Genomic DNA, 11,764 nt, shown 5'->3' on the forward strand with positions numbered 1-11,764 from the left:
GGTGCAGACGCTCCAAAGCACTGAGTTTCTAGAGCTGCAAATGCACTGTGTCTCATGTTATACATGAGGAAATTGCCCTGTGACAGCTATGGCTCGAAAGCATTAACATTTTTCTCTTCCCCTCTCTCATTTTTAATCTTTTCAGTTCATTTTCCTTAGTGAAATTTAGCCACCAAGGTATGACTTTTTGAATCACTGATCTACAGGCCACAATGAAAAGAAATAAATTCCAAGCAACCCCGACAGAGGCTGTAGTCAGCACTGAAGACAAAACTGACTCCAGTCGATTTGGCAGAAGGTAGTTCTCAGCCGCAAATCCCCTTCCACCCTGCCTCTCCCTACTCTCTAAGTCTTTCGAGCAAGTTCCTTCATGTTGCGTTAAGAATGTGTGATGTGTGCTTTCTAGCGGCTGCCTCTGAGGTTGGGCCTTCTCATCCATGAAAACACAGTTAGAAATTGTTCTGGGAGCTAACCCACTCAGCATCTTGGCACTTGGTTGTTTTGAACTTTTCAACAATAGGCACTGTTCACGCCCCTCCGTCTCAGTTCTTTATTCAGTGATCAGGCAGGACACTGATGAAAGGCTAGTCACGGCTTCCCCCCATGGTATCAGTGTGGTGGCATGTGATGATTCACATGGGGTGTGTTTGATCCGAGGAAGCCCAGTCTCTGTTTATTCTTCCTTTGTTCTGTCATCTGGGGGAAAAGACAGACAGTGTGTTCAGCTGATTTTCTTAGAGCTGAGGGGCCAAAACAGTTGTGGGGTAATAAAATAGTTCCCAAGCACCTACTGTTCGGCATCATATAGAGTATGTTTATCAATAACAGGGAATTTATTTTTTAAGTGAATTTCTATAAACAGAGAAAAAGAGAAAAGCCCTCTCCGTGGCGAGGAAGCAGACACCATGGTTCTTGTAAAAGAGATCTTGCTCTTCACATCGTTGTCACCATGAGCACAGTCATTTTAATTGCTCCAGGGTTACTGCTGATATTTTTACGAATGCTAACAATTTTATATGATGAAGGAGTTGATTATAGCATTGAAGTGACAGATACGAATGGTGAGTTTAGTAATTGCTATCATGGCAGAAAATATGATCTTCTATCAAAAAATGCAAAGAGCTCTTTGTATTTTGGCATTTTCTCCTTCTTTCCCCTTCCTTAGAAGTGTCACACAAGGGCAAGCAAGGCGGGATAGGTGGAAGTACCTGCTTGCTGAAATGTGGTTCTCCAGCACAATGGAAGGGTATTTTTTGGATGTCACACAAGGGCAAGCAAGGCGGGACAGGTGGAAGTACCTGCTTGCTGAAATGTGGTTCTCCAGCACAATGGAAGGGTATTTTTTGGAGTCTACAGTCCTCTGTGGGTAACGATCCTGTTCCCAGGAGTCCCCAGGTCTCCCCTTCCTCAAAGTGGTGACTGTTCCACCCAGCCAACGCTACCTCCATCTCCCTGAGTGCACTGACCTGCTCCTTGAGCTCCGCCAGCTGCCCCGACAGCTGCTTGACCAGACTCATGGTCGATTCCAACTTTTCCTGAAGGTTCCGAATCTCGTTTTGCTCACTGTCACCTTCATTGCTAACCAGGGACATGGCTCGCATCCGAGGAAACCAGTCCAAATTCTTCTCCTAAAAGCAAATAAATGTGCAGGATCAAGAGAATAAGTATGGAAAGGAGTGTGAAGTCCTATAAAGAATGTTCATAGCTGTTCATATTATTAACATTTAAATCAATGTCTCTCAGCACTCAGCCCCAAAGGTGCTCTCTCTGGCCAGGGGTGGGGAGGGGCTGAGGGTGGGAACGAAGCGGGGTTGGACATTGGTTTTCATGGGCTGGGGGAAGAGCTCAAATATGGAACAAACTTCCTAAGGGCTCTCAGGGAGGTCCTGGGAGAAGCATTTAGAACAGCACATGAGCCCTGCGGGCAGACTGTGAATGCTGATGAATGATGGGGGGTCTGGAGGCTGGGAGAGCAGATCCAAATGTGTGTGGGTACAACACAGGCATGAGCTGTTTCTCCTTCCTCCTGGCACAGAAGACATAGGGGTGACAGAATAGGAGGGTGGTAAGAGAAATATTTCAGTTCCAGCCACCCACTCTGGTTTACCTCCCACTTCCCCAGCAGAGGCTCCCCAGCAGCTCTGCCGCCTCTGCGGTCCACTCAGGCCAGAGGGGAGCAGGAGGGCACGGCCCTAGGCTACTCTGTCTGCTCCCTTTGGAAACATTTAATTACAGCAGGGTGAGGTTATAGAGTTAGACTTCCCCAAAGTTAGACTTCCGTTTCTCTTGGCAGACTGAGTGTAGGTGTGGGGTGTGGGTGTCGTGTGTGTGTGTGCGCGTGTATATGTGTTTCCCCTCCATTGTGGTAAGGACAGACAGATACCCAGCTGTCTTAAAAACTCTGCCCGATTGCCTAACATCAAAGAATCACTGTGCATTATTTATATTACATTTTTCAATCCTCAAAAAACCTTTGCAAAGTAAATCATATTGTCACCATTTTACAGATAAGGAAACAAGAGGCTTCAACAGTTTAATTCCCCATGTCATGTCAATGGCAGAGCTGGCATTTGAAGGCTTTCCACCACTGATTGGATGTGCCAGTCTTTATCTCAACCCACCAACCTGGTTCTCTAATCACCTTCTCCCAACATCCCTAGCAGTGAGCTTCCTGCTAAGATTCTTTCCACTCCAGAAAAGCCCACTGAAGTGGCCACAACCACCTCTGCCTGGGGGATCCCTAGAACGAGAGTTCTCAGAGCACTCTCCTTCCCTGCATTATAGGGGAAAGGCCCAATCTGTGTATCTCTGGACTGCAGTCTCAGTCTTACCTGCTCTTGGGTTGGATTTTTGTTGTTGCTAGTCAGGGAATAACAAGTTCTTTACAGTTTCCTGCCCACAATGGCAGTGAAAAGGGCTGATACAGGTTTAAAGAGAGAATATACTGAAGAGTTCTGAACTGCATTTAAACAGCTGTAGCTAATTAGCATTTCAAAGGAGAACAGTAACTTACTCTGAAGTGCAGAGTGACAGATTCATTCATTCAATCAATTCTTCAACATCTATTGTCAGATATTTAGAGAGAAAAGTCAGATAAAATTGTGTCTTTCCTCAAAGAACTTGTGGCTTAAGACAGCCCTCCACAAAGAATGGACTGCACACTGTCTACATTAAAATGCCTGGGGTTGCTTGTTAAAACTGCAAATTCCAACCCCACCACCTCTTACCAGGTAGGAACCTCAGGGGAGGTGCATGATCCTATGTCACTAAAGTGTAAGAACTGTGGTCTACAGAGACAGACACCTCAGATGCCTACCATTGGGGGCAGTGGTGGGGTAGGGAGACGGAGCAAAGGGGAAAAAGCTGTTGTGGGGAAACCGAATAGGGACCCACTAAACGCTTGCAGTCCTCAGATGCCTACCATTGGGGGCAGTGGTGGGGTAGGGAGATGGAGCAAAGGGGAAAAAGCTGTTGTGGGGAAACCGAATAGGGACCCACTAAACGCTTGCAGTGTAGGACAGATGGTCCAACTGGGTGAGAGACCAGTAGCAAAGACCATTGTTCACCAACAGCCCAGGTGGATGTGCAGATAAGGCACAGAGCTGGACTAGTGCAGGATGCTGTGTCTCCCTGGCGTGGGCATCAGAAAGATGAAAGTGCAGAGAAGCTACGAATGTCAGCGAGGCATTGGGTGGAGTGAGGAACATTAATGTGTGGACCGGTAGGAAAGAGGAAGAACTGGCCTGTGCTAAATGCTCTGTAAGCACTTAAATCCTTTCAGTGATCCAATGAACTTCGCTTCTACTGCCCACCTGGCATCTATATTGTCTACTGTATTATCTATTATCTGAATTTTACAAATGAAGAAACTGAGGCTAGCAAGGGGATTAGCTCAGATCTGTACATAGCAAGGTCTGTTGACAAGACAGGAGACTACAGACAGAAAATAGAACAATGAAATTTAAAATTCTGAAGGGAGAACAACTTCAGGAAATGAAAACTCTGTGGCGAGAGTGGCTTAAATCTGGCAAAAGTAAATATTGCTGACCTTGGGGAGTTAGTGTTTAATGAGGACAGGTGGGGAAGATGAAGAATTTCTGGAAACGAGGGTGGTGATGGTTGCAGAACAATGTGAATGTACTTAGGGACACAAAAATGTACACTTTGATGATTAAAGTGGTAAATTTTATGTTATACTGTATATATTTTACCATAAAAAAAATCATAGAATTTGCCAAGGCTAATCTTTTGGATGAATTGTGCAGAAAGCTCCTGAGTCACCCCAAAGGAGATCAGTAGTTGGATGAGGGGCTGTGAAGAATGGCTGTGAGGTGGCCAGGGGCCAAAATCTGTGAAGAATGTACAAGAGTGAACAGGAGGTATTGGGGGACAATGAAGGAAAGGACTAGAAAAAATGCATTTCTATGAAAGATTGAAGGTGTGATGATTTCTTAGTGACGGGAGCCCAGAGTTTGCCGACCCTCTTCTGGGACCCATAATATAGAGGGACTGGGAAAATAGCTGCCACTGGAGGGCTAAAAGAAGAGGGGCTTGCTATGGTTTGTATTTTGTCCCCTCCAAAACTCATGCTGAAATTTCATTGGCATTGTAAGAGTATTAAGAGGTGGTAACTATAAGACATGATTAGGCCATGAGGGCTTCACCTCCACGGGTAGGATTGGTGCCATGTAAAAGGGCAAGTTCAGCCCCCTCTTGCCCTTTCTCACCTTCTTGCCTTTGCCATGTGATCATATGATGATGCAGCAAGAAGGCCCTTGCAAGATGCTGGCACCTTGATCTTGGATTGTCCAGCTTCCAGGACCATGAGCCAATACATTTCTGTTCATTATTAATTACCCAGTCTCAGGTATTTTCTGTTAGAGCAGCATAAAATGGACTAAGACAGGGCTCCCCTTGGGGGAATCAAGAGGGCAGCATTCTGGGAGAGGAGAGCTAGTCTATATATATATATATTCCAGAATGGTGCTGGAGCAGAAGAATTTGGGGGCATCAGGTGACGGGGCTTGGGGGAGAAGGTACCAGGTGACACGGTGATATCCAACATGAGGAATGGTGAAAACATCAACTTTCGGAAAGTTTCCAAAAGAAACAGAGGCAAAATGTTGCTCTAATATTCAGCAGACTTACTCTGCCAAAGAGAGCACAGGTGAAAGTTTGTGAAACTGCCTCCAAAGAATTGCTTTGCAGGCACCCCAGCGGCCAGGGTCAGTCAAGTCCAAGGCTCTTGCTTTTCAGGAAACAATGGTAACTCTCAGTGGACCATGACCGGAGCCATTTGGGCCACGGGACTCTCTTTCCCTATGCTCTCTTTCTTCATTTGTTCTTTGTCTGCCCGTTCACTTAATAATTCTTACTTGTGTTTCCTGTGTCTGTGCTAGGCACAGGGAAAACAACAGAGAGCAAAACCCAGCACAAGTCTTGTGCCCATGGAATTTATAGCCCATAGGTGGACAGTAGGATTTCCATCAAAGGATGACAGAAACAATGACAAGCTGTGTGTAAGTGCTGGGTAGAAAGCTACACAGTCCTGTTGTCTTCTCTCTTAGTCCCTATAAATCATCCTCTCTTCTTTTTTTTTTTTTTCCTTTTTTACTGACTGGTAACAGGATTGCAACCCTCGGTGTCACGCCCACACTGGGGACCAGCAACGGGATCGCAACCCTCGGTGTCACGCCCGCACCGGGGACCGGCAACGGGATCGCAACCCTCAGGTGTTGCGCCCACACCGCGCTCAGCCAGTGAGCGGGAACCGGTCTCCACATGGGATCCAAACCCTCGGCGGGAGCGCCGCCACGCTCACAAGCGGCGCACTCTCCAGTGTACCACCGGGCCGGCCCAAATCATCCTCTCTTCTAACCCTCTTGGTTTTTCTAATCCCCCTTGCTTTCGCTTGTACCCATCCTCTGCTTTTGTTTCTCAGCCTTTTCTACTTTTCTTCTTGTTTCATTTCTCCCTTCCCTTGTAAATCAACTGACCATAATCTGAAATGAAAACGTGTAATTAAAAATGTTTTCAATATTAAATAATTTTTTATGGGTCCTTTTCTTAATTTTGAAGGGACCAGAGTTGAATGCTATACATCTCTCACTACAGTGAAAAAAATAACCAACTTAAATTGGTTGTTTTTATCCTCTTTTTTTTTTTTTTCAAATAAAGCAATCTTCAAAAAATCAGTTCCACAATTGATTTTTCTTCAAAATTTGTGAAGAAAGTACATTCTTTTCACCAAAATTAACTCAAATATGGTAGTGTTCTTAGAATGCTGTACATGCTATTCCACTGAAAGTAACTCTCGATTAAACACCCAGGAGTTCCCGTCTCTGCTCTAATGGCTTCCATGGAAGGCTCATCTGAGCAAGGTAAGGAGAAAGGTGACTTTATTGTACACCAGAACTACGGGACAGATACACAAAGCAGTTACTAGTTAGCAGGACACAACTTGGCTTGTCATGTGCTCGCATCTAGAAAAGCTGTTTGATTTCATCTGTTATTTTTCAGTTTACTCATGTATGCTGTGTACATCTTGTGATCAAGAAGATGATTATTAGATTCCCATGTTGACTTTGGTTAGTCAACGTGAAATCATTTCCTTATTTCACCAGGAATGAAAATATTTGACCACCGGGTAGTATAAAGACAGGGAAGTTGTGGATTAACTGTTAGACTTTGAGGCTACAATGTATGAACCTAGTAGCTTAGTGAGTGGAAATTCGGTGTTTCTTAAGCTTTCTATGATGCAAAGCTCAGAAGTAGACAAGTCATGTCTCTGAGAAGTCCCTTTAGGGCACACACAGCATACCAACCATATCCTTCTTGAATCCTTAAATTCTAAAAATAATGTATTTTTCTTTTTTTTCCCCTTTTTGTCTTTTTTCATGACCGGCAACGGATCGCAACCCTCAGTGTTGCGCCCGTACTGGACCGGGACCGGCAACGGGATTGCAACCCTCGGCGTTGCGCCCGCATCTCGCTCAGCCAGTGAGTGGCCGGTCTGTACGTGGGATCCAAACCCTCAGCAGGAGCGCCGCCGCACTCCCAAGCGGCGCACTGTAGCATTGCGCCACCGGGCCGGCCCCAATAATGTATTTTTCTGGATAACTAGAAGATCAATAGATAGAACTGTAAAAATCTTTCAAATAGTCTTTTCAACAGTCAGATTAATTTGACTTATTTAATTTTGTAGTTTTTAAATAAAATGATTAGGTTGTCAGTGTCAGTCAAAGATCAGGTGTGCTGTGTTTTCATGTTTGGTTCTTAAATATGGTACCCTACTTATGGGAAAGACACAATGTGGTATAATGGAAGGAGCACGGATCTAGGTGTTAGAATACCTGAGTGCTGGTTTTAGCTTAGCCAAAAACTAGCCATGTTGTGTAAAGGGGAAAAAGCCTTAATCTGAATCCCAGGTTCTTCATCTGTAAAACCAGAATGTTACCCTAGGTAGTGTCTATGACTCTTCTAGCTCGTCATTCTGTGAGCTATGAATGCAAGGAAAGCTTTAAATATCAAATTGCTGAGAAGCTTGAGCTTACCAAGTGAGCCAACAGAAACACAGCATTTAGGCTAGAAGCAACCTTGAAACCATATGTGGTTTCTATGCCCAGCACATTGCGAATGCCCAGCCTGAAACCTAGAAAGTTTTGGTTTCCTTGAGGTCTCACAACATGATAACAGCACAGTTCCCTGACCTTGATTTCCAATTTTGGACAAATTCTTCCATATTACATAGTGGGATGGCTGTTACATAATCTATCTCTGTTGATACCTAATTGACCACAGGCTCAAGAAAATATAAAGAGCATAATCATTTTTCTCCGCATCAGACTGAGATTAAGAAGTAATGAGATTGATTGCTGTGAGCCAAACACTGGAGAAACTGTCTTGTGTCTTTTTAGCTCTACTGGGTACACATTAAATGCTTACTGTAGGTACGCTGAAGAGAAAGCAAGCACTGTAGTTCTTTACTGTAACAGACCCCACTTGTTGGCTGCCTATCAAGTGTCAGCCACTTTAATTAACAATACCCACAACAATTCCATCAGGTAGGGACTGTTGCTGTCCCATTTTACAGGTGGCAACACTGAAGCAAGAAGAGGATTAGTTACTTGCCCAAGGTCGTACGGGTGGTGGAAGTGGCTAAGCCAGGCCTTAGCCCTTACCCTGTTCAACTGAAAATTTGCTCTACTTTCACTGCATTGAACTACTCTCTAGTCTAATGGACACGTCAATGTTTGCCAAAGAAAACAGTGAGTCTCCAAACAGAGACTACTAGAACTTGAACACCCTTGATTACTTCTCCTGGTGTATTCTAAAGGGTTACTTATTGATGTCAGAAACACAAATCCCAGGCATCGTATCACAGATCCATGAGCAGGTACCAGTGGAAATGCATCAATGCTTGCTGCTCGCTGCTACTTTGCAGAATGCTCTAAAATACTGCTAATGAGGGGCGACACATTGAATGTACCGTGTACTGTAACGGAACACCAGTAAGCCATCAAAGATGTACCTTCACCTCTGCTTCCAGACTTTCTGGCTATGCTTAGAATATACTGTCATGAGACCATTTCCTAAGGTTTTTCTTGGTTACCAGCCTCTTCGAAGCCTATTTTTATGCTGCATTTCTCCATTCTAAAATTCATTTGAAATGCCTCCTAGGCAGAAGAGTATAACCTTTTCCCCAAAGCCTCAGCATGACTTACTGTATTCCTCTCTTTGCACTTTTGGTCTGAACATGTCAGCAGAAATGGCTCTAAAAAGGAACACTAGCAATGCAATGAGTACCTGCTTACTGGAAGGCCCCTGAGGGGAAGACCCCACTCCTTTTTTCCTGGAACTTCAGACCTAGGAAAATAATCTGGAACAAGAATTCCTTCTGAAATCACAGTAATTGTTTAAGGGGGAGTGATTCATGTACCCCATCCCAATCTCTGCTCAATTTCAGTAGGGGCGTGGTGGGCTTCTCATCCTTACACCAACATGGTGGCCTTCAGGGCAAGGTAGGCATTATCTGAAAAAACTGAGGGATATCAACCACACTGGATTCCCAGCCCAGCTCCTAGTGATCACCCCCCCTCGCTGTGAGATGGGCACCAAAAAGACTGGTTGTCACAGGGGCTCAGAGGCAGGACCTGGGTTCATGAGGAAGAAAGGATGCGCTGGGAAACATACTCTTGTTTGATAAACATGAAGGACTGCAGGTGACAGAGGAAGGATCCAGCTGTGTTTGTTGAAAGTAAAACACTATTCCTAGATTGACAAATACATGAAAACCCTGGCAACTCATTCTAAAAAGAAAGAGGGAAGAAGGGTAAACTTTGCTCCATTAGAAAAGTCACAAGTTACAGGACTCAGGATTCATTTCCAGCCCTTTTAACTCTATCTTCCTTCCCTTCCTCCCTGTTTATTCTGTGTCTGTATCTCCCTGTATCTTCCTTCTGCAACTGGTAGGTTCCTGCAAATGTGGTGGATTACCAAACTGGTGTGGGTTGAGAAATTTTAAATGTGTTAGTTATCCAAAGAAAAGCTGTACTGAAAGATTTTGCAAAGCAATGAATCCCTTTAGACTGTCATCACCATACCTTGAAATATTTTTAAAATCTAAATGCTCAAAGATCAAGTTTGTGTTATGTATGTGAAAGTGGTATGAACATTATAGAACACTATGTGACTGTAAAGTATCTGTGGACAGCTGAGGCAACCTGCACAGTGGCTGGAGCCCTTTCCTTGAGCAGGGTGTGGCACTTGGCCCTTTTCTATGGCACCACCTTCAGTGTGTTGATGGGAAGGAGGAGCTGGCCTGGGAGACTCCAAGGGACAAGGCCTATTTAATCCAGTCTCTGCTCCCAAAGGCAAAGGGAAAAACAGGTCCAGTGAAAGTGTTGATGAAGGAGGAGAGTATGGGGATGAGAATGACTTAACAAGACTATTGATCTCACCAGAGCTCAGGTTTAGAATCAAAAAGTTACAGCTGGAGGGGACTGAGAGATTGTCTGGTTCTCCAGCCCCCTGGCTTTATGTGCAACACAGCCATGGTGGGAGGGGGCACAACCAGATCCCATAAAAAGTTTGCAGGAGGACAGGACTGCCCACTGCCATGTTATGTCTGACCCTGCAGGCTCCCTGGTTGTAGGGAGCCAGACTGAAGCAGGTGAGTGTGGAACTTGCTTTGGTTTAAATGTCTGTCCCCTCTTAAACTCATGTTGAAATTTGATTGCCATTATCACAATATTAAGAGGTGGGACCTTTAAGAAGTGCTTAGGCCATGTGGGCATAGTAAATGGATTAATGCTGTGATCGCAGCAAAGGGTTCATAATCGAGGGAGTGGGTTCTTTATAAAAGGGGGAGTTAGGGCCCCTTTTACACTCTCTTACCTTCTCTTTGCCCTTCTACCCCATTATAACACAGCAAGCAGGCTCTCACCAGATGTGGGCCCCTCAGTCTCGGACTTCCCAGTTTTCAGAACCGTGAGCCAATCAATTTCTATTCATGTCCCTTCCTGTTTGTGTTTTTCTCTTCCTGTCTGTTATTAACTTCACCAAATCTATATTTTTCTCCTTGGGACTTTAACTCTTTCTTATCTTATTATTTATTAACTTCTATATCTTAATCTGTTATTATCTCTTTATCTCTCTATGAAAAGAACATAGATACTTGTTTTCTTCTGCAAATAATTTGAAGTAGGAGCATTTGCAAGTCTCGCTAGGATAGAAAAAAAACGGCGATTTCTTTATGGTAAGATTGGGGCAAAGCATTTTGAAGAGTATTGAATACTTAGGTGGGCATTTGACCAACATTTGGCTGCCCAGAATCTGAAGCTCCTTCCTGTGTTTAAGGAAACCATCACTATGGGGTCTTGGTGGTAGGCTGGGACCAGCCTCCTGCTACAGAAGCTGGAAAGGCTGATTGTCTGTCTGTCCTCCCTGTGGCAGCTAGAGCTCAGTCCCATGACCTAAGAGTGGCCCAGCCTGAGAATTCGACGTGGAACAAGTGATGCCAAGGAGGGTCAGTCCAGAATTCCTTCCGTCCACGATGGCTGCAGTGGCAGCTTCTGGTTGTGGTAATGCCATCGTGCCAGGGCCACTTTCCAGCACACGACAGCAGTGGCAGCAGGCTCTTCTCTTACCCAGGCTGTCCCCAAGTGGGATCTTTAAGCTAGCTCGTCTCTCTTGGATTCTGCCCATATTGAGTCTGGTTTACACTTTGCTCTTAATTCTGTACATCTTTCCACAAATTCCTTTTCTCCTGAAGATATCTAGGGTCAGCTGCTGTTGTTCACAATAAATAACTGACTGGTGCAAGTGCCAAGGGATTAATAGGGCCCAGTGCTAATTTAACACTAGCCAATTTTCTCCAGAATAAACACAATAAAACTTTAGAGTGGCTAAAAGACTTATTCAAGTCATATAGCTAATTAATTCTTATATAATAATTATATTTAATAATTATTATATTATTAATTGATTATGGGGCTATCAGTTACACAGACAAGAAATTTGTGAACTGTTTAATTTATAAGCCCTTTTGAGGCTTAAATTTATTCTTGTATCCTCCATTTTGGTGCAAATTAATACAGGTAAGCAGGGTAAGCTGAATTTTTCTATAGGACATATTATTAGTATGTAATATTCTCCTTTCTTTTTGTTCTTTACTGATACAAAGCAAAAACCTTCCTCCCTCCCTCCTTTCTTTTTTTTTTTTTTTTCCTTTTTGTCTTTTTTCGTGACCGGCAACGGATCGCAA

At 44.2% G+C, this 11,764-nt stretch overlaps 1 protein-coding gene across 1 annotated transcript in view; it reads right to left on the bottom strand.

The window, feature by feature from the left end:
• Positions 1-536: 536 nt before the first annotated feature.
• LOC103606918 (inositol 1,4,5-trisphosphate receptor type 2-like) overlaps positions 537-11,764 on the bottom strand; it is a gene marked incomplete at its 5' end in the record, with an annotated part of 107,941 nt that continues 96,713 nt past the window's right edge. The window contains 2 exons of the mRNA XM_008591479.1: positions 537-696; positions 1,467-1,628. Of these exons, the coding sequence (XP_008589701.1) occupies positions 610-696; positions 1,467-1,628 (249 nt within the window). The remainder of the gene's footprint in view (positions 697-1,466; positions 1,629-11,764) is intronic.

The sequence above is a fragment of the Galeopterus variegatus genome, unplaced genomic scaffold (assembly GCF_000696425.1).
Source record: "Galeopterus variegatus unplaced genomic scaffold, G_variegatus-3.0.2 Scaffold6957, whole genome shotgun sequence".
NCBI classification, from domain to species: domain Eukaryota; kingdom Metazoa; phylum Chordata; class Mammalia; order Dermoptera; family Cynocephalidae; genus Galeopterus; species Galeopterus variegatus.